Below are 21,446 nucleotides of genomic sequence, written 5' to 3'. Positions count from 1 at the left end.
GTGAACTGTTCTGTGCCGAGAGTACCAGTCGATATATTATTATCTGATACAGCACTGCATGTAGATTCTACATACTATCTCTACATACCCAACTCTGAAAATCTGTTTTCCAAAACCAACAACTTTGTACCATACTACCCTTTAACTACTAAACACTGTGCAATACGTGAAACGCTGACGAAATTCCGGAGCGTGTATTAATTCCTTCCGGGGAAATGGTTGGATAACTACGAACATTGAAGTATTCTCGTGAAACCCTTTCGATGTAATGGAAAAATAACGCCTTTATCATAACATATCGGGTCAATGCTTCGCTAGGATTATTACGCCATCATAATACGGTAATTGCCAATGAATTACGACATATCAGGGAGTGTGCTGCCTTTTGGCATGCTGTACCTGCGTCGTGCGTAGATGCTGCATAAAGTTGCGTCGTGCGTAGATGCTGCATAAAGTACACCTTGCACGAGGCCACATGTAAAGGAAACTGCTTTAATTTACGCGGAAAAACGGAAACTGCAGCGAGTCATAGCATTCTGCTCTAAAGGTGTACACTGAACAGGTAATAGTAATCAACATCATATGGTTGAGTAACCGCTGCAGAGTGCACCCAAACATGGGTGACGGTTAAATCAGCCGGATTATGGCTTAAGGGATTCGGCCCGGTACATAGCACTAAATTCGTGTACATTGACGGGAATATTAGCTTTCGCGCACTTCCAAACACTTTTTTGAATTGCTTTTTGACATTATGTAGCCAAATGATTTGTATACAGAGGCGTGAAACCGTTTTCGCGCGCAACATCCGGTTCGGGAGTTATGGCTGTTAGAAAATTCCAAAAAGTTTAAATGCATCCAGGTGTACCAGAAGTCTCAATATGGACCGATCCCTTTCAAATTTTGCACGCAAATGCACATAACCATGAAGAGCGTTCTTACACGGACCCAGACTTCCACGATTTTTTTAGAATTTTAAAATGAATTTTAAAATTTTTGAAATTCATTTTAAAATTTGAAAAACATGCGAGAACAGTGGATCGGTGCAAAAACGATCTTCATAGTTATGCGCATTTACGTACAAAATTTGAAAGGGATCGGTCCATAATGAGACTTTTGGTACATCTGAATGCATTAAACTTTTTGGAATTTTCAAACAGCCATAACTCCCGAACCGGATGTTGTGCGCGAAAACGGACATTACGCCTCTGTATACAAATCATTTGACTATAAAATATCATAAAGCAATGGAAAGAAGTGTTTGGGAGTGCGCGACAGCGAAAATTCCCGTTGATGTACACGAATTTAATGCTGTGTACCGGGCCAAATCCCTTAACGAGCGAGGCAATGCGCTGCCGCTGTGGAAACTGAAAGGTGCATCTTGCAAAGCCAGATACTACCATTCAGCATGTAAGAGTATGACAAAAGGTGTGATTAACTGCGCACTCACAATTGTTACTGGTTTCTTCGGCTTCTTAAATTCATGAAGACATGAAACATAGGGAATTTCGTCTGTCCATCATCGGTGGCAAACGCTGTTATACAAAATCCGTACTACGTAATTTGTCTTAAATCCTTAAAAAACGGTTTCAAGAATGTTTTTTTTGGAGGAGGGGCCGGTTTCCAAAGAAAGAAGGGTTATCGCAACGCATTATAAAAATGATATTTTTATTGGATTGTTTCTAATTTCATGAGCGTAAGTGCAAATTTTAGGAGCTGCACATTGTGCAAATCCCAGATTCTCTTTCGAACGGCGCATTAAAAAACAACGAAACATAGATGAGTTTTGCAGATAAAGAACAGCACGGCTTACTCGGCCCACATCTAACTCCAGAACCAAAGAGCTCTGAACAGATTTTACTCACACCGCATCAGAGTTATTGCCCAACGTAAACAAACAGGACAGAAAAATCATTTGATATTAGATAAATCTATTCATGTTGCTGGCAGTACACCGCGATCGACTGTTCCCACCGGTGACGGTCATACTGTGCACTGAGGATGTCTTCTCACGCTTACGTCCGGTGCAACACTTGCTTCCCAATAATTCGAACATCCGAATGCACTCGGATCGGTATTCCACGCTCATCGCGAAAAAAATCAACTAAAAAAATTTTTTGTGCATTTACCAGATGTAGACGGCCGTCATCTTAAGGAATAGCAACAAATGCTGCTGACCACAGTTTACCTGATCATAAAGTATCCTATAATATAAAAACGCTATAGAAAGGCGAAAAATGCTTACTTGTTTTGCTTGTTTGCTTGTTTCTTTAAGTAAATACAGCTAGCAAATGCTTTAAATAAATGGATAAAATGTTTGTGATATATTGTAAATATGTAAAAAAATATATGTAAAAAAATTCCTACTTAAAAAAACCAAACAAACCTCAGGTGAACTACAATTACTTTAATTATCATACCGGGCTTGTAACATAGCCAACCATTTGCAGCAATCCCAGCCACAACGCTGTCAACGGACGCTGTCGCTGCAGCTCGGGCGACAAGGTCAACATCATTGGCCAAACCAAATAACACACGCTATTCCACAGAAACGCCGTAAACACCATGTTCGTCTTGACTACCCGCTTCCGTTCCAGGCCGCCCTGCCCCTCGTGTACGATCTCTCCAACGGCCTTGTTCCGTTTCCGTCTGTTCACCAACAGCTTGAGATAGATGAGCGAGTAACCAGCCGCCGCTGCACTTAACGGGGCGTAGTAGCCCACGACAAAGGTCAACAAACCAAAACCATTTTTCTGAGAAACCCCGCAGCTTCCCAGCGGACTCTTAGCGTACGCCACGCCCAGGTCGAAGCATCCGAGGCACGCTAGACACCCTGCCGTCACCCATAGCCCCGCTAAAATCAACTTTTCCAAACGCTGATTGGCAAAACGCCGGTAATGGTAGGGAAAACAAAGCGCCACGACGCGGTTGATCGCGACATAGCTTTCCATCCAGTTGCCCGCGTAGCGAATGGTCATCTGGATCCACATGAGGATGCCGCAAAAGCGGAGCTCCCGATTCCAGTGCAGCAGTAGTTTCTGGTAGATCATGATGGCTATCGCAGGATAGCTGATAAAACACAGCGCTGCATGTGTGACTAAGTAGTGTCCGATGAGCAGTCCGCAACCGCCACGCAGACGGGCACTGGCTAGGATTATCCCGGAAAGCAGACTGTTGAAAGCGGCGCCACCGTAGCTCAAAGTCAAATACACGGATGTCCATGCGAATAAAGCGCCGGGTGAGAGAACTGGCGTAAAGCTTGTATTCTGGAACAGTGCGAAGCTGGCGTTAGTGGCGTTCATGGCTGCACATTAGCATGCAGGCTGAAGCGAACGTTTGCTGTATATTTCACACACTGCAGAGCGCTTAAACGTGTTAAGGCAGTGACAATCCGTAAGGCGGTTTTTCCCTACATAACTGAAAGCATGCGGGAAGGCGCCTATTTTTGTACGTTTGACTGACTCTGAAAGACGACAGGTAATAATTATCACCGTCCTGGAAAGGCGCATCTTCCCAATTAGCTAACGTTTTCTGCGAAAAGGAGCTGTTATTTCCTGGAAACAAGCAGTGATGTGAGGTGATCAAATATCTAATTGACGGAACAACAACCCATTGCGCCTTAGGATCAGATATTACCTGCACGCCGACGACCTTCCGCTTCCTTAGCCGGTTTAGCGTTTACTGATGCGAACTGCGTATATTGTTCAGAATGATACACGTAATTAAAGATTGGCGCCGCTAACGAATCCCTGCACCCTTTGCGCATCATCTGGCTAAAATGTATGCTGCATATAGGGTTGCACCGGGGCGCACTGCGGCACTCGGTTTGGCAGTTGACATCCGGAGCATGCTTCCGTGCCCCGAAGACACGGGTTCTGACGCGCTTCCGGAAAAGCAGTTCTGCGAACTGGAAACTGATATATTTGCCAAGATATGTCGCGGTCAGCGATGCCTCTCATGCTACTCTCTGCGTGCCACCTTGAACCATAAATTGTGAAATTGTATATCATTTAAATTATAGTTCACGTACGTGTACAGTAATTGTGAATTTATTTCCTGAAGGCAACGGTTCTCCCAGCTGTTTTCGTAAACACCTTATTCGTGGCCAGCAGGAGCTGCTTTGATTTATTCGATTCATTGGGAACTCCTTGAATAACAGCCTGAGACCACAGATCTCAATTAACCTAATTATTCTATTCAAAGGAATAATAGTAATGGGCTCCTCCTAGCGAATGTCGTAAAACGGTCAAACCAAATGCATTGGTTTTTACTCGATTTAAAAAGTAATCTTCGGCGCTCGATGTCGCAACACTGGTTCAGCGGAACGATAGTTCAGAAAAATCCTTGGATATTGATTTTAGTTGACTTTCTTTGCAATGAGCACAAGAATGCACAGGAAGTGTTTAACTTGCTGTGGAGCCTTTGCTGGGCTCGAGATAGAACAACGTCAGTGCGCTGGGTCGTAAACGATGGGGAACAGTCGAGCGTGATTTAATGCCAGTAAATAGTTTAGCCAACGAGTAAATGTTTTTTAGTCGGATATCATCGATCAACAGGAACAGCAGGCAGTTTCAACAGAATAAATATGCCTAATCCTTTTGATACTCCTATGTGACGACGAGGTGCGCCGCACATAAAGCCGCAGTCGTTTTTTCCAGAACTTTTCTACACTGATTTCCCTTTTTTAGCGGTGATCGAAGAGAATTCGGACTGCGTACAATGTGGTGCTATTTCATAAAGATTACACCTTCCAATACTTCAGATAATTGTTTTCTTACTAGTAATTATTATGTTTCTTCTTACTAGTTTTTTTAGTAATTATACGCTATCCAGCAATATTTTGTTTTTACTTGATTATATACGTAATATAACATCATTTCCTTGTATACTTCCATACATTTTCGTAATCTATTTTCATTCTGTGTGTAAGTCTTGCTCTAACACTATTAGCCTTGATAACGGCTACGAGCAGCTGTAATCGATCGTTTGTGAACCATTTATTTTTGCCCGGAAAGAACTAGAGACGGCCATTATAGCTAGATTGATCCGTTGCTAAAAACTGTCATTGATCTGCTTTCGTCTAACTTTTCGTTGGGGTATGCATACTGTGATATTCTCATAGTGCTTTCTTTACAGTTACATATTGACATGCATATGACTGCCCTTGTCCGTAAACAGGTCATCTGCTTATGTACCCCGAATAGCAGTACGATTGCTTTATTTGGCAGTCTCATTACATACTTTTAGATTTAGTTGTCGTTCGGTTGCCCTGCTGTGAAGATAATAGAATCTTACAATACATACTTACGAACATGACACATACAACTGATACAAGTAACAGTAACCGGGAAAAGCGACCGTCCCCGAAACGATAGCCCGGAATGGCAATCCGAAAGGATTCGCAGTCCGAACGATTCACTCTATCGAAAATGGCACAGACAATTGGTCGGATAAAATTACAGCGGACCTGGATTTTTTCACCCGCGGACGGTTTTACCGGCTTGTCAACAGCAGAAAAAGACAGCTTGGACGCTCCATTCAACAGGACGGTTTTGTCGATTTCGTACGTCCAACCGACAATTACTTTTGCTGCTTCCACGATTCCACCAAAACCGCTAGCGTCTCCATGAATGAAAGGATACAACACGGAATGCTCGGCTAGAATTGCCCACGCTCAAACTCTGACTCTTAGACTGACCACTCAAACATTTTGACTGTTCAGATCTCACTCGGACCGCAATTACTCTCTGACCACCGATCCTCTGATTCAGCCCAATAAAAACAGGTTCTAAAGTTTCCTTAGTTGTCCTTAACTTTCCTAATGCCTTAACTTTCCTTTCCTATTATCATTGCCGGCCTATTTGGCCTCGATTCATGCTACCCTGTGAAGTATTGTATAAGTAACACTTTAATTGTTAATTAATACTACATAATTAATGAAGTGAACAGGAACTGCGCAGCAGGTAGAATGACAGAAAGTACAGCAAAAAGAAGTAAGAAGTAAAACACTAGTTGCTAGGAAAGCAACGTACACGACAACTCGTCCCCACGTATCGAAAGTGATACGAAATTAAGTATCGGAAATTGTAATTTGTACGTACATTGAATTTGCACGGAATGTAAAGTAAGATGTAATTATAGAAGCGTACGCGAAACTGTACCATTATGAAAGTACTATCAGAATTAATCCGTATAAGTAAAAGTATTGCACTGCATTGTAAGGTACATGTAGGAGTACGATCCCGGATCCAGGCAACCGAACTGGAACGGCAACAGGAATGCGAGTTGAATTCATCGCATCATCCAAGTGCAGGAAATACGGTGTAAACCATACGAACCGTAATAGCATGGTTATCCAACTTCAAAGTGTAAGGCGCCATACGAAGGATTTAACCATTGCGTAGTCGGCTCGAACAACGGTGTAAAATTGTACGATACTGTGTATTGTACTCCAGGATAGGACGTACTGTACATTCGTACATAACGCGTTCAGGTTGTTCTGCGGAATGCGGAAGGAGGTAAGCAAGGATACGTACTGTACGGAATTACTGGATTGCAGAGCAAACGCTGCATAGAACAATGGTGAACGCAGGCCATGACAACAACCAACAGCAACTGAATGGAAATTCCCGAAAATGACGTGTAGTGCGAAACAGCGCTCTGCAAGGTCATCAGGGCGTTACGAAGAATTGGCTCCATCCAGATCCAGAAAGACGATTGGCATTACGTTGAGCAGTTTGGCAGTGCACGTTCAGGCAACTACACGGAACGAAGATCCGTTGGCAGCGCTATGGTACTGGCAGGGCGGTACCAGCAGTAAATAATATCCACCAGCATCGTGGGGAAAAGGGTGGCAGAGCATCCGCTGCCGAACAGTTGTGGGGCGGTGGCAGGCTGCCAGGCGAGTGCATGCGGAATCGGCATTGGATCCCTCCCATGGCAGATTATGACCGTAGAGTGTAGTCGTAGGAGAAATTAGTAAGCATGAATCCGAATTCTTCACGCCAATGTGAAGTATTGTATAAGTAATACTTTAATAGTTAATTAATACTACATAATTAATGAAGTGAACAGGAACCGCGCAGCAGGTAGAATGACAGAAAGTGCAGCAAAAAGAAGTAAGAAGTAAAACAGTAGTTGCTAGGAAAGCAACGTACACGACATACCCGTAGCCTGGTTTCCAAACTACTGCCACACTCAACAGGAGTTGCCGCGGATGACCACATTGCACTTTGGAGCTATCTCTCTGACGACGCTTCGCCGCCTCTCTCCGAAAGCAGACATTTACAACGTGCTTGGGATACGCCTTACTGTTTAGCAGAGCAGGCAACTCTGCTGTACGAAGCGTCAGATGCCACTAACAAAACACGGCTGCTGGCTGTTTCAACACCAGAGTCCGGTGTATGGACCCACGCACTACCCTCGTCCTCCATCGGTAATCTCCTGGACGACGAATCTTTCCGCATCACCGTTGCCATTCGTCTGGGCGCAACTGTTTCCGCCAAACACCAGTGCAGGTGTGGTACCGATGTCGCCGCTAACGGCCACCATGGCCTAAGTTGCAAATTTTCAGCTGGAAGAAGGCCAAGACACGACTGCATCAACGATATTCTGCGTCGGGCTTTGGGTTCAGCAGGCATCCCCGCGCGAACGGAGCCTAGAGGTATGCACTACGAAAACGACACACGCCCAGATGGAATCACTACCTTCCCTTGGGCCCGAGGGTTATGCTTAGCATGGGACGTAACCTGCGTCGACACTGTCGCCCGCTCTCACTTGGACCTAACCAGCGTAAAGGCCGGAGCGGCAGCCGACCATGCTGAAGCGGAAAAAATGAAGAAGTACAGCTTCCTGTCAGGACGATATGAGTTTGCCGCTTTTGGTTTCGAGACTTTTGGTAGTTTTGGTACATCGGCTAAGAAGCTGCTCAAAGAAGTCGGAAGGAGGATCGAGTTACAAACCGGCGAGATAAGAAGCTATGAGTTTTAAGGCAGAATATTATTTCATTACCAGTTCAAAGGGGTAATGCCGCTTCTGCTACTGGTACGGTTGAAATTGTTGATTTCTTCAACCGAAACTGATTCTTGATATTGTTATCGCGTTTTTGGAAATAAAAGGTACTTTCCTAAGCTCACTCCTTAATAACCTTTCCTAGGTTATTGCGAGTTTGCTCTTGTGTTTCTTATGTTTATTAGGTTTCTCAGGTCTCTTAGGTTATTCTTAGGTTTCTTATGTTATTTTTCTGTTTTAATGATTTTTTGAAAACGTAAGAATGCTTAAATAAGAAACGTGACCTTAGCCACTTTAGAAAGACCTAAGAATCTAGGACTTAGGACATAACAACCTATGAAACCTAAGAACATAGGAAATCCAATGTAAACCTAAGAACCTGTTTTTACTGGTGGACAGTTTTAGTGGTCGAAGTGTTGCGGTCAGAGTCAGACTTTGAGGGTAAGCGTTTGAGCGGTCTGAGCTTGAGCGCGGGGCGCCTAGAATCTATAACTTTTGCCGTTTCCGATTTTCCATTTGCCGGATGGCCTCTTCTGTAGCAGAAGGAAAATTTGCGCTTTACACGCACACTATTTCGTTCTATCTGTGGATATATTCTCCATCTTTGTGTACAAGGTGCGTCGCTTAAATAATTTGCGTTAGTTACCACGTTTCCGCTTTGCAGGTAAATTAAGTACGCGTACCTACAAAACGATTAGACCTGGTATAGTACTGTATTATTAGGATAACCTTAAACAAACTGACTGCAGTTGTTGTATGAAAACCGTAAGCTCTCTGGCGACCAGTAACCATACAGTAATAGAGGCAGCGGGTTTAAGCGAAGCAAATATGAGTGCAGACATCACGTCTTTTGCGCGTGACAGCTAAGCACAGAATACAGCAGTTATATATTCAGCGCTTTCATTGCGCTGTCGTTTACATAATAACAAAATGGCAATGTACTCGTAAAAATGCAGTTAATCTTTGCTGTGAGCATAAGCTGATCCGCTGCGGCCTGATGGTATCACATTCACAGCCAGACAGACGACAAGTTCAAAGTCAGGCAGAGAGTGTGGATTTCATGAGATTGTGCATTAGAACCCAGACCTTTCTCAGTCACGCAATCGGAAAACGTAGAACAGTTCCAGTGCGCTTCCATATCCGGCGAATATCTGCCTCGCTTTGAGAAGCAGCCAGCCAGATTCCAATGATACCGCATCCTGGAAAAAGTCACCCACAGGGCCTGAACATTATTTATCTTGGAACGAAGCCGTGGAACGGTTCTCCTCCTTAGCATTGAATTGTCCCAATCAAATATTTCCATCCATCGCCGTGATATTGGGCGCTGATGTTGACGTATCGCGTCGTGTAATACACTTGCTCCAAAATAAGGTAAATATCCGTACGCACTCTGCCCGGTACTCCGCGCACATTGCGAAGAAGATAAGCTACAAAAAATTTCAAGAAAAGTAAGCGCTTCAACTCACTTTCTGTATTTATTTTTTTTTAATATATATCTGCAACACGCGTTATGCTGTAGTCAGAGAACTTCTATAATTTCACCTAAAAGCTATTTCTGAGCGGAACCGGCTGACAACGAGAGGCAGCGACAATAAAATGGATAACAAGCTGAAGCCCGGTACCGTCTGTAGTGCCGCTAAATCAAGATTATCATCTGACCTGATAGCAAATTTATATCAAAGAACACATACAGGTATCTAGGAAGACAAGAGAAACAAAAATCGTTGCAAAAACTAGATTCTCTTACAAATTTTATTTGCTTTCTTTCATATAACTTGGCTTTAGAGTTCAGGAAAGTACTACGAAGCTGATTTCGATTTGCGCTGCTTCCCTTAGCAAATAAAGCATCCATAGAAAAGCCTGATTAATGTTTCATTTAACATCATTACGTTACCGGGTTTGTAACGTAGCCAACCATCTGCAGTGATCCCAACAACAATGCCACCAACGGACGCTGTCGCTGCAGCTCCGGCGACACTGTCAACGTCATTGGCCAAACCAAATAGCATACGCTGTTCCATAAAAACGCCACAAACATCATGTTAGCCTTCACCACCCGTTTTCGGTTCGGTTTTTGAAACCCGTTCCGCTGGTTTGCCTGTCGGATCTTCTTCCGCCTTCGCCGGTCCAGCAATAACTTGAGGTAGATTACCGAGTAAGCAGCCGCCGCCACGCCCAGCGGACCGTAGTATCCCACCACAAAGGTCAACACACCGAAACCATCTTTCTGTAAGATTCCACAACTGCCCAGCGGGCTCTTGGCGTAGACCACGCCCAGATCAAAACACCCGAGGCACGCAAGACATCCCGCCGTCACCCACAAGACAATCACCATTAACTGCTCTAATCGCTGATTGGCAAAACGCCGGTATTGGAAGGGAAAACACAGCGCGACGAGGCGATTTATGGCAACATAGCTTTCGATCCAGTTGCCAGCATAGCGGATGGTCATGTGGATCCACATGAGAATGCCGCAGAAGCGGATCTCCAAATCCCAGTGCAACATCAGTTTCTGGTAAATCATGATGCCGATGGCCGGATAGCTGAGAAAACACAGTGCGGCATGCGCGATAAGATAGTGTCCGATGAGCAGTCCGCAACCGGCACGCAGCCGGACGTTGGCGAGGATTAACCCGGCTACCAGGCTGTTGGAAACGGCGCCTCCGTAACAGAAAGTTAGGTACCAGGACGCCCATAATGTTAACAGTTCTGTTGAGGGCGTCGAGGTAAATTTAGTGCTGTTAAACAATAAAAAACTGTCGTTCGTGGCGTTCATGGCGGTAATTATTCACCGCCCAGATTGAACGTATTTTCTTGTTCCCACAGTGCGGAGACAATCTGCAAGAATTTATGCTGGAAGCATGGTAGTTATACGTCCGTATAGGGTATCATGTAACGCTCCTTGTTGGCAAATGAGAACGGAGAAACCGACGCAGTGTAGGTAGATGTGCCATCTGGAGGGCTTCCGTTTCTGCGGAAATAATAACAATAATGTTGAAATTTTCCCGGAAAATGGGACAATGAGCCACTTTAGTAGAAGAGCTGGCGGAACAGCAGCCATACAATATGCAGTTTTGTCCGTGACGGTTAATCTCTGTCGATCACGCAATATACTGCCGTTTTAGAGCGGATGATACAGCATTTGGCATTGAGAGTGTACATGGAGAAACCTGTCATAACGGCGTTATTTAACCACTAATTAGGCAGCATTACCTTATACAGTACCCACGTTTTCACAGCATATCTGTACGAACTGCTGGACGCAAAATCTGCAGCAGTACATCGTCATACAAGCCACAAGGTCAGATTTTTCGTAACAAGAAGGCTGTAGGTTTGTCATGGATGGAGAATTTAAAAATTAAATAAACGTCATATTGAAACGTAATACTGACGGGGTCTAATAATTCATGATATTAAGTATGACTGCCTCGCTAATGCAAACGCATTTGAATTGTGATGATTGTAGGATATTACAGTATTATGATAATCCTTTGGAACAGAAAACTTAAAAATAAGGAATATGCAGCAAAGCGTCTTGCTTAATGTCTTCCAGTGCCTTGGAGGCGAATTAATAGCCGAGATCAATACGTAATGCTTAGACATGGGATGATTGGACCTGTGTACCTGTTACCACCTCTATAGAGGATATGAAGGGGAAAGCATTGTTTACAGTCGTTTTGTCTTATGATCATGCAAAGCGCCGCCAAATTTGCGAAGTAGGATAACATTAAATAATTCCAGGAATTTAGACGATTATATATTTGTCAGTGACGTGCTTCCGGAAAACAGTCTATGCAATGGATATTGACTCGGTCATAGCGTGTCGGTGTGATACAAATGCGGTTTTTCTTAGATCGCTTTGAATGGTTTCACCGGGCATTCTTTAGTTTATCGGTCGAAAGAGCTTGCTTCCTAAAATATCATTTGGAGTTCCAGCGCTCGCACAGTTCTGCCAACGTCAGCAACATGATAACCGCTTTCGCTGTCAAAATGTGCAAACTTTGTGGCGTTCGTCTTCCCCAGCACTGTCATACACGCACTGCATGATGACCGTACGGTACAGGTTAACTTAATTTTTATGAAGAAGTATTATTTCCTCAGGGCAACGCCTCCATCGCGCATACAGTATGGAATTTTGTTGCTCTCATGCAAATAACTACGCGACCGGAAGTTGCGCGCGAAAGCGGTTTTCACCCTTATGTGTGCAAATCATTTGGCTACAGAATGTTATAGAGCAATCCCAAAACGTGTTTGAAAGTGCACGAAAGTTTCTTTGGATACCCAAATTTAGCGTCATGTATCGGGTCACGCATCACCCTTAAGGGATTTGGCCTGGTACATAGCACCAAATTCGTGTACATTCACGGGAACTTTCGCTACCGCGCACTCCCAAACACTTTTCTGCAATGCCTTATGGTATTTTGTAGCCAAAAGAATTGTATACGTAAGTGTGAAATCCGTTTGCGCGCGCAACATCCGGTTGCGGACTTGTGAGGGTAAGAAAATTCCAAAAAGTTTAAATGCATTCAGGTTTACCAAAAGTCTCATTTATGGACCGATCCCTTCCAGATTTTGCACGTAAATGCACATGACCATGAAGATCGTTCTTACACCGATCTGCTGTTCTGGCAGTTTTTGCATATTTTAAAATGAATTCCAAAAATTTTAAAATTCATTTTAAAATTTGCAAAAAATCGTGGAAGTCTGGATCGGTGAAAAACGATCTTCATCGTACTGTGCATTATTTCGAAATTTGAACGGGATCGCTCCATAATGAGACTTTTGGTACATCTGAATGCGTTTAACCTTTTTAGAATTTTTTACCCTCATAACTCCGCAACCGGATGTTGCGCGCGCAAACGGATTTAACGCCTATGTATACAAATCATTTATCTACACAAAATGTCTAAAAGCAAGCCAAAAATGTGTTTGGAAGTGCGGGAAAGCGAATATTCCCGTCAGTGTACACGATTTTAGTACTATGTACCGGGCCAAATCCCTTAAGTCAGTGGCGCTCCACAATACACTAGTGCAAGCAGCTGACGCACAGTAGCTCAACTGCCTTTACAGGCAGTAGAGGGTTTTTCGAAATAACAGAGCCCAGAACAAAGGTCCAGGCTTTCCAGTATTCCAACTTTTCCCAATAACGAATTAACACATCAGTCTATGGAGCTAATCGATGAGGCGATCGGCACAGTTCATCATGTAACGCGCCACGTGTGGCGGATGCGGTGATCCGTTTTTAATCAGGATGCACTGGTAATTTGGTCCGTTATCGAAAAAGGCGAACTATACGCGATGATAACAGTTTGCGTTAGCGGTAAAAGCATGACTTACCAAGCTGATAGTGAGGGCTATGATTATCGTAAAAAATAAGGCTTACAGGCTTCCACCGGCACAAAGCCTTTCCTAAAACCATGTATAGCGAGCGTAGAATACCACTTGTCTGCTGCTTCACAAGCGGTCAGATTTTTTTGTCCGCATGCAGTAGTGCTGTCGTGCATCGCAGGCGCTTGTTCAAGGTGATCAGGATGCAGTGTGACGCTTTTCGCCGAAATACCATACACAGGTTCAGACTCACCGCTTTCTCGCCAAAAAATCCTCATTTGTGTTTATTCATTGTATTCTGCATTCCGAAACATATAAAACGTGGACCACGTTTTATTGCATTCATAGCATCTCTCCAGGCGTTGGCAATTCGAAAGTTTGCAATAGTGCGATTACCGTATACTAATAACGCTTTTCTGAAAATCTTTCCCCGATCGTAAGACTTCATCAGCAAACTAGAAACGTGCATCACGATGTATGTCTGTGTTGCCATTGCTCTCATTCTGTTGCTGGTTCCAGCAACACCAGGTTGGTTAAGATAATTACAAGGATAGAAGGGACTCCATGTAGCTGCGCCGGGGTATTTGTCCGTTCTCTAGACCGTGATAAGTAATCATTACTTATCACGGTTTAGAAGACAGACAAATACCCCGGCGCAGCTAGTCGTTTGCTGACATTTGCTGCATTTCGGAAATAATTGTACAGTACCGCCAGTATGTATTATGCCCTTTGTCGTGGGAATTAAACGTTTCCCTGGTTATTTTTTTACAGCCACCTCTTGCCCGCTAGTTTATCTTCCGGTATGTGGGGATAATGGACGGACGTATTCTAACGCCTGTTTTGCGAGGGCTGCCCGTAAGTGTGCGAAGCACAGCGCCAAAGTTTTTAATATTCCTTGATGTGTTGGCTTACCAGGAAACATTTTGAGGCTATAAATTCAGAAAATCCTCAATTTTTGCAGAGAGTTAGAACAACCATATAGGTTGCCTAAAAAATTATTTCATGTGCCATGGCCAATGGCGGTGGCCCAAACAGATTTTTAAAAGTTAATCCTACAATGTGCTGCAGCCTGTAGGCAGTGCACTGCGTTATACCTTACGAGACTAATATAAACGTTACTGAACAATCTGTACCAATATGAGGCCAGCTTTCTCGTTTCAAATTTGTATCTGTGTTGCTCGCTTGTGGTCTGTAATAGCTGTTTCCCGTTTCTGGAGATTATACAGTTTGCAGTTCATTTTTTTTAGTAAACGATTCACTTTGATTTCTGTTAGCAATTGCTCGAATATTACGTCGAAGTCGTAAGACTCCAAACGCAAAGAAATATTCCCAACTCAGCCGCTTGTGAAGCACAGATAAAAATTTCGAACGAGTAAGCTGGCCTCGTACTGGTGAAGATTGTTCAGTAACGTTTATATTAGTCTCGTAAAGTATAATGCGGTGCACTGCCTATAGGCTACAGCACAGTGTAGGATTAACTTTTAAAAATCTGTTTTGGCCACGCCCATTGGCACATGAAATAATTTTTTAGGCATCCTAAATAGTTTTCCAGCTTTCTGCAAAAAATCAAGGATTTTCTGAATTTATAGCCTCAAAATGTTCCTTGGTTAGTTAAAGTTATTATTTAATTTTTTACAATTTAATTTAATATTATTAATTTAATACTAGTTGTTATTACTGTCGGAACAAATGCATTGTCAGCTACAGTGTCGCCAGGCTTATATAAGACATACTTGGGGAGCAGTTATCGCCTTAAGATTACAGTTACTTTGCTCACTGGTGTAAGAAGCATCCAGACGCCGTTACTTAACGCAGGTGTCATCGTCGCATCTAAAGGAGAATGTGGCGAAAACTTACGTTTGGAGGGACATGCCATCCCTGTCATCAAACAGAAATCCAGTTAATGCTCGGAAATCGGAGTATGAGCCTGTCAGGGTGGGTAGCTCCACCCTCCTCACTAGCTATTCGCTGCTTCTGTTTCTGGTGTTTTACACGCTTTTCCGGGTCTACAGCACAGCTGCGCTGGCTACAGAATCCGCTCTTGTCAGTTGGTTGGTTTTTGGTTTAGCGCCGTATCTCCATTCTCCATTAAATGTCGATACTTCCGGGTTGTCTTGCGTCGTGAGCTGTGGCAGCAGCCACCTTATAAGCCTTGTACTGGATTTTGTCTAACATATTCAGCGCGATTGTTTTCTTTTGGTTCCTGTACTCGATCCGATAGGATGGTAGCGCACTGCGGTAAAGCCTTGAGAAGAAATAAATATTAAGAATGATGTGCCGTTCATTGGTGGGCTGCACATCTTTAAGCGTAACAGGCACGGGTTAAAATTCTTTATTGCGTTAAAAACATCTTTAAGCGTAATAGGCACGGACTAAGTTCAAGAGATTGCGAGCAGTTTGTGAAAGTTAATGAAATAAAGATGGAATGGAAGGAAATAACCCGAAAAATGAAATATAAAAATCAGTTTTAACATAATGTTCTGGCTCTTGCAGGCTAATATGTAGATAACGGAGTTAATGGTAACGGTTTATTAGTTTACTGCACATGTGTGAAGATGATTTGTTCTTCTTAAATCGGACTTCACTAAAACAAAGTCAAATAACGGTACCGTAATATTATTTCGCCACGGTACACAAAAATGTTAAAGAAAATCCATGTAATAAAGAAAGCATTAATAATCCTCAATGGGGCAAACTTGGCGGCTTGTTGAGAATGCCGTTAGTGCGTCGCGATCCCGGATCATCATCCACAGGACTAACAAAAGTCACCACCTCCGGCTCCGCCCGCCGGGTGGCATTCCCGTACCATTCTAGCATGCGCAAGGCGGTATCGTGTGCCGGCATATCCTCCAGACAGTTCGGCAGCGGTTGGTGGGTGATGGCTCGAAAGGTCACTTCCATCCAGAACGTTATCAAACCTGCAAAGTATAGCTGCCACAAGTACAGCTTCGGTACGTTTATTTAGCAAACCACATCGAGCATTTAGAATAACTGTGACAGACTAACCACATTTAAAAATAGAAAAAAAAGCAAAAAACTGCCTGGTCGCTCCGTGGTTCAGATATTACTAGTGCTAAATCGAATAAAATATTCACAGGTGTATATGACAGAAGCAAATTCAAAGCGCAGGGAACGCTCGTACTGGATTCGCACAAATAGCGCTGGGCGTTTAGCGAAACATTTATTTTTGTCCGACATTTTAACAATCGACCTACGCTTGCATTCCTGAGTCAACGGGACCTTTTCCTCCGTATCCAACACCACACCGAACCGCACCACTTCATCCAGCTGCCGCTGCGCCATCCGAGCGATCTTCTTTGTCAACTGGCGCTCCATCAGGATAATCGTCTTGAAAAAGTGTCTCCGCTGCCATTTTAACCCAAGTTCGCCCTTTCCTCCGCTCATTGACCCGCGGCGTTCATCTCCCTTCTCTCGCTGGTCGGTGACAACCCGTAGGGTCTCCGTGATCCACGTCAGATCCTCCGTGGTCAGGGTGCAGTTGCTCTCGCGTGCCGGGAAGTCCCGATCGTACACCAGGGCGTTCTCTTCGTAATCGGGCGGGGCTTGGTAGGCTTCATCGTCTACCACGGACCCCACCCGCCACAGAGCGGGATGCGGGGAGATGGGGCTGCGGTTGGGAGAGTCGATGTTGCTGGTTTTGCGGGTGAAGACGGTGAAACCGGTGTTGATCAGGCGCTGCATGACCTGTTCTTGAAGGTAGTTGTAGTGGACGTCGGCCAGCTCCAGAATCCAGCATTTCGCTACGATGCCTGCAATGAGTGAACACTATTGCTGCCGAAAATATTCCAGGTTGCAGTAACCGAAGCGAGACGCCATTTATTTTGGTTTACAAAGGTGCTAAACGAAGGACATGTTGCGCTCTTAGCCAAGGAAATTGCACAGTATCGCGTTGTTCGACAGTAAAACTATTATTTATTTTTACAAAGACGTTTGGACAATATTCTCTCTCCAACACATATTCCAGCGGATGGAAAACGGTCAGATACATGGTGCCAGTACCTTATACATGGATTCAAATGCTCGCTCCCACGCCCATTTTTTATATGTTCAATTTGTTCCATCCGTTCTACGAGTAGTATTTTTCCGGGCGAATATGGGCAAATCATTTGACTGCAGAACCGTTCTACATCAAATTATTTACGCAAATTTGCCCGGAAACCTTCTGCGCTTGCGAACATTCTGTTGTTGAATTGGGCGAATCGAAATGGACAGAAAAATAACCACAATGCCGTGCTTAGAAGTCAGCGTTATTACCCGAAGATTTTGAAAGTTTGCTGTAAGGAGCACAGAGCTGTGAGTACAAATCAGATATTACAAATTCACATTCTGGCATTCCTCTAAGTTTTAAAATTAGCAACATCAGCAATTTCAGCATTCTGTAAGTTTCAAATTTTGGAATTGGGTCATTCATTTTTTTTGACATTATTTTATTTGAGTTTCATAGCAGCGATAAAATTGACCATCAACGATTAAATTTTGATCAGTGGATCCAGTCATCCAGAAGTGAGACGGTAGTTTAATGGGAATGGAATTACCGCATGCCCTACCTAAATTGTATCGTTACGAGTTTGATTATTTACCTTTATTCCGGATGCATACGAGTCGTTCGCGCTGCTTAATCGGCACACAGATAAAGGTCACATACACGACATGCCCAACCAGCACCCCCAACATCGCGGCACTAATCACGGCCATGGTCACAATCCGCGCGTGCCCGGGCACATGATCCGGATTCAGTCGCACCCAGAACAACAAGATCGCCTCCGTTTCCACCATCAATAACATGGCCGCCACCCAGAAGGTCCGCGCCTGCGCCGACAACCAATGCTTCGCGAACCTCGCTCTCCTGATGCGGGCGCAATGCCCGGCCGGTTCCTGGGCCGAAGATTTAGCATGTTCCGAGCGCTCCAGCTCAATATTAACCTTCTCCTGGATGTTGATCAACGGCGGCAGGACCAAACTGGCCACGGCGGCGGTGAGGATGTCCGGGTGATTGGTGCGGTTGTACAGGATCAGGCGGAAGTCGGGGGTGAACTGGTTGGGGAGTTTGGGGCCGGCGAAGTAGATGAGGAGGGAGGAGGCCGCCAGGTGGAGGGTCAGGAAGACCAGGCCGTTCAGCCAGGGCGGATGGACGGTGCAGAAGCAGGAGATGGCCACGGCGCGACACACGATGTATACGCAGTCGAAGACGCCTTGGCCGACCAGGTCCAGCAGGATGCCTGCGAGATCCCAGGTTTCTTTTAGCCAAAAAACATGCATCGGTTTAATAGCTTTGTAAAGTTTTTCGCGGTACATATTTAATTCCCGTCAAACTTTACGTTTCTAAGAAAATTGCATTTTTACTAAACATTTGTCACCGGAGAAAAAAACAGTTTCCTTATTAGTTATTAAAATCATTTAAAACCTTTTTATGCTAACAAAACATCAGAAATCGCGCTACTTGCATTATAAAAAAATTCAGCCATTTCTGTTTATTTTCTGTTATTCTTACTCAGTTAATTTTGAAAAATTTTCGTCCTTTCGTTAACTGATTTTCTCGCGAAATTCTACATTAGAAAAATTTCGCGTGGTTGGTTCTTTTGACTATCTATTTATTACCCAACAAAACAACCAGCATTCTTGCTAATTTTTTAAAACCCGTTCTGTGTTATAAACGCGAAATTCCCGCCAAAAGTTTACATATTACAGTATAAAGCAAACGGATAGCTCCACATATCATACGGCAGTTACTTGGTGAATTCCTGGTGAAATTGTCTTGGTCGTGGTCTTTCTCGATGACTTTTTCCTGCGCCAGAGCCAGCGTATGGTGGTACATGGACAGTGAAATCACGGATAGCCCGATGGAAATCCAACTGAACCATGATATCCGCTTTAGTTCCCGATCGTGCAGTAGCTCGTTGACGGTGTAACACTGGAAGAGCAATTGCGGCAGAGCCGCTAAGTGGACTTGCAGGCGCACGGCGGAGACACGTGCCCAACTGGATGTACGGAAGCTCTTCACCGTGTGGAAATGCAGCCAGGCGTCCTCGCGACCCATATCTTCATTGCGCTGCTCGACGACCTTACGATACTCCGAATATGATTTCTTAAACCTAAATAAATTAATACTTCTTTTAAGGCCTGAAAAAATTTTACAAGCATACACAATTAATTGCCGGTTGCAAAACCATTAAATGGCGAAAAAACGAAACCAATAATAATAATCTATGCAATTGTTTAAATTCTAGCGACTCGTGCAAAACCTACGACAAATAAATTAATACAACTTAAATAAATATTACTACTTTCCATTAAAAAAATAATGATAGGAGAACTATCAAGCTCATAATTATATTGTAACCAAATTTAGCAAACTGATTAATTGTAATTGTTTTTTGTATTGTAACAAATTAATATGTACCTTAAATAATTATGCCAAGATGAGTAACCAAAATATTGAGAAATTGTCATATAAAATTTTATTTAAACCTGCAGCTGGCATTATTCCAGTTTTATTTTTGCAGGAAATGCATTAAAGCGATTTGGTACATGTTTCGGTAAATCTCGTGATCCTGATTGCGGTGACATATACGTATATGATTTTCTTACCAGTAAATCGGCTCGAACGGATGCGCAAAATACCATGGATATTTCTTATAAACAGAGTAATACCCGATCGACAGAATAATAGGTACGATAAAAATCATAAAACTAATCCCGGCATAACCGTAGTTCCCCTCCTGAAAATGGTACCACGCCACGGCAAAATCCGAGAATAAATCGGCCAGGAACAGCGCCGTGGCCAGCAGATTCCCGGCCGGCGTGGTCCAGTCCACATCGAAGGGATCCTTCCCGCACACCATCCACGTGTGCAGACGACTGAGCAGGGACGGTCGTTTCTCCACCTTGGAGGATTTGCACTGCACAAAGAAGGGACGGACCCGCACCCGCTGACTCTGGTAGACGGCGTGCGGGAGGAGGGAGGTGGAACTGACATTGTGCAGGATGTGGGGATGCGACGGGGGTGGGTGCGGCGGGTCGTCCGGGAGTTCGGAGACCTCACGGCGCTCTTTGTGGCTGAGCGGTGGGAGCGTGGTCATGGTGTGTTCAGGGTTAAAGATGTGATTTCGTCGCAGTTAGAGGTTGTTTTAATGCCGACTTGACATGCTGCGAAGCGTGGGCGCTTATCAGTTAGAAACCACTTAAACGAGTTTAATGTCGGTTTCATGCGTGCTAGTTTGAACTTCTCTCGCGTGGGGCAGTCCACTTTTACTGGCTGACTGGCTGTGTCCAGAAGCCGGTAGTCTTAAGGCAAGGTACAACTTCATGCCAGGCGTATAATTTGATTGCAGTTTTATCGACAATATTCCGTTTCCACCACGTAGCTCATTGGCTACCAAGTGATGGTGTGCTCTTCTTATAAAGCGTATGAGTAGTATCTGTACGCCTTGTGTGGCGCAAATAACGATTACGGCTTTCCGAGAGCGTACTAAAAAAGTCAAAGTCCTGTTGCCAAAGGGAATATCGGCACAACCAGTAAAACGTTTGGTCAACTCTACCTCCACCTGGCAGTTTGACGGAAACATAAGACATTTTCCCGTAACCCGTTCGCAAGTACAGAGTGCAGTAGTATTGTACTAGCTCGCCAGATTATTTGTGTACAGTAAAACCTGTGACTTTGAACACTCGCGTAAATTAAACACTGGTGTACATTGAACGGTCATTACGGAACCGGCGCGTTGGGTAGACTATAACACAGGGGGGAGCTCGCGTATATTGAACATCTCTCTAAAGTGAACATTGAACAAATTAGCTGGAACGAAGCTAATTATTTACTAATGTTTAGCCCTTTCGAAAATGAACAAAGCGCCAGAATCTGGTTTTGGGAGCGAAAAAAAACACAAGAAAAGCGCTCAACGGACCAGAGTTCACTAGCCATTCGCTTGTTCCACCTTTAACACCACACGATTTTTGATTTGTTATGCGCGAAAAAAGCATAAAAAAGGCTTGGTAGCGGGATTGATCCATTGAGGCGGCGTCCGTTCGCCCTCAGGAGCAGCTTTAGTGCACAGAACCACTGCCCCCAGGGGCGGTCCCCTTGGGGGCAGCTG

The 21,446-nt window shown here is 44.1% G+C and overlaps 2 protein-coding genes and 1 long non-coding RNA gene across 4 annotated transcripts; 1 reads left to right on the top strand and 2 right to left on the bottom strand.

Annotated features, from left to right (window-relative positions):
- Positions 1–9,892: 9,892 nt before the first annotated feature.
- Positions 9,893–10,783, bottom strand: LOC129591074 (melatonin-related receptor-like). The gene has a single exon (XM_055486594.1). The coding sequence runs from the start codon at positions 10,781–10,783 to the stop codon at positions 9,893–9,895; it is 891 nt and encodes a 296-aa protein (XP_055342569.1).
- A 3,268-nt stretch (positions 10,784–14,051) lies between these two features.
- Positions 14,052–15,619, top strand: LOC129591098 (uncharacterized). Its single transcript, XR_008690812.1, has 2 exons — positions 14,052–14,190; positions 15,151–15,619. It is a non-coding gene; the product is annotated as an uncharacterized LOC129591098 (long non-coding RNA).
- A 150-nt stretch (positions 15,620–15,769) lies between these two features.
- LOC129591093 (uncharacterized) lies at positions 15,770–20,459 on the bottom strand. 2 transcript variants are annotated; one of them, XM_055486619.1, is made up of 5 exons: positions 19,945–20,459; positions 19,087–19,448; positions 17,937–18,593; positions 16,551–17,105; positions 15,770–16,253 (listed from the first exon to the last, which is right to left on the bottom strand). In XM_055486619.1, exons 1-5 carry the CDS (start codon positions 20,433–20,435, stop codon positions 16,018–16,020), a joined length of 2,301 nt encoding a protein of 766 aa, XP_055342594.1. In that variant the 5' UTR covers positions 20,436–20,459; the 3' UTR covers positions 15,770–16,017. The 2 variants fall into 2 exon arrangements, with proteins under 2 accessions (XP_055342594.1, XP_055342595.1); XM_055486620.1 differs by having other exon boundaries at positions 17,937–18,575.
- Positions 20,460–21,446: the final 987 nt, after the last annotated feature.

This window comes from Paramacrobiotus metropolitanus, unplaced genomic scaffold (genome assembly GCF_019649055.1).
Source record: "Paramacrobiotus metropolitanus isolate TYO unplaced genomic scaffold, Prichtersi_v1.0 Parri_scaffold0000044, whole genome shotgun sequence".
Lineage (NCBI taxonomy): Eukaryota > Metazoa > Tardigrada > Eutardigrada > Parachela > Macrobiotidae > Paramacrobiotus > Paramacrobiotus metropolitanus.
This window is presented reverse-complemented; position numbering and strand designations above follow the sequence as displayed.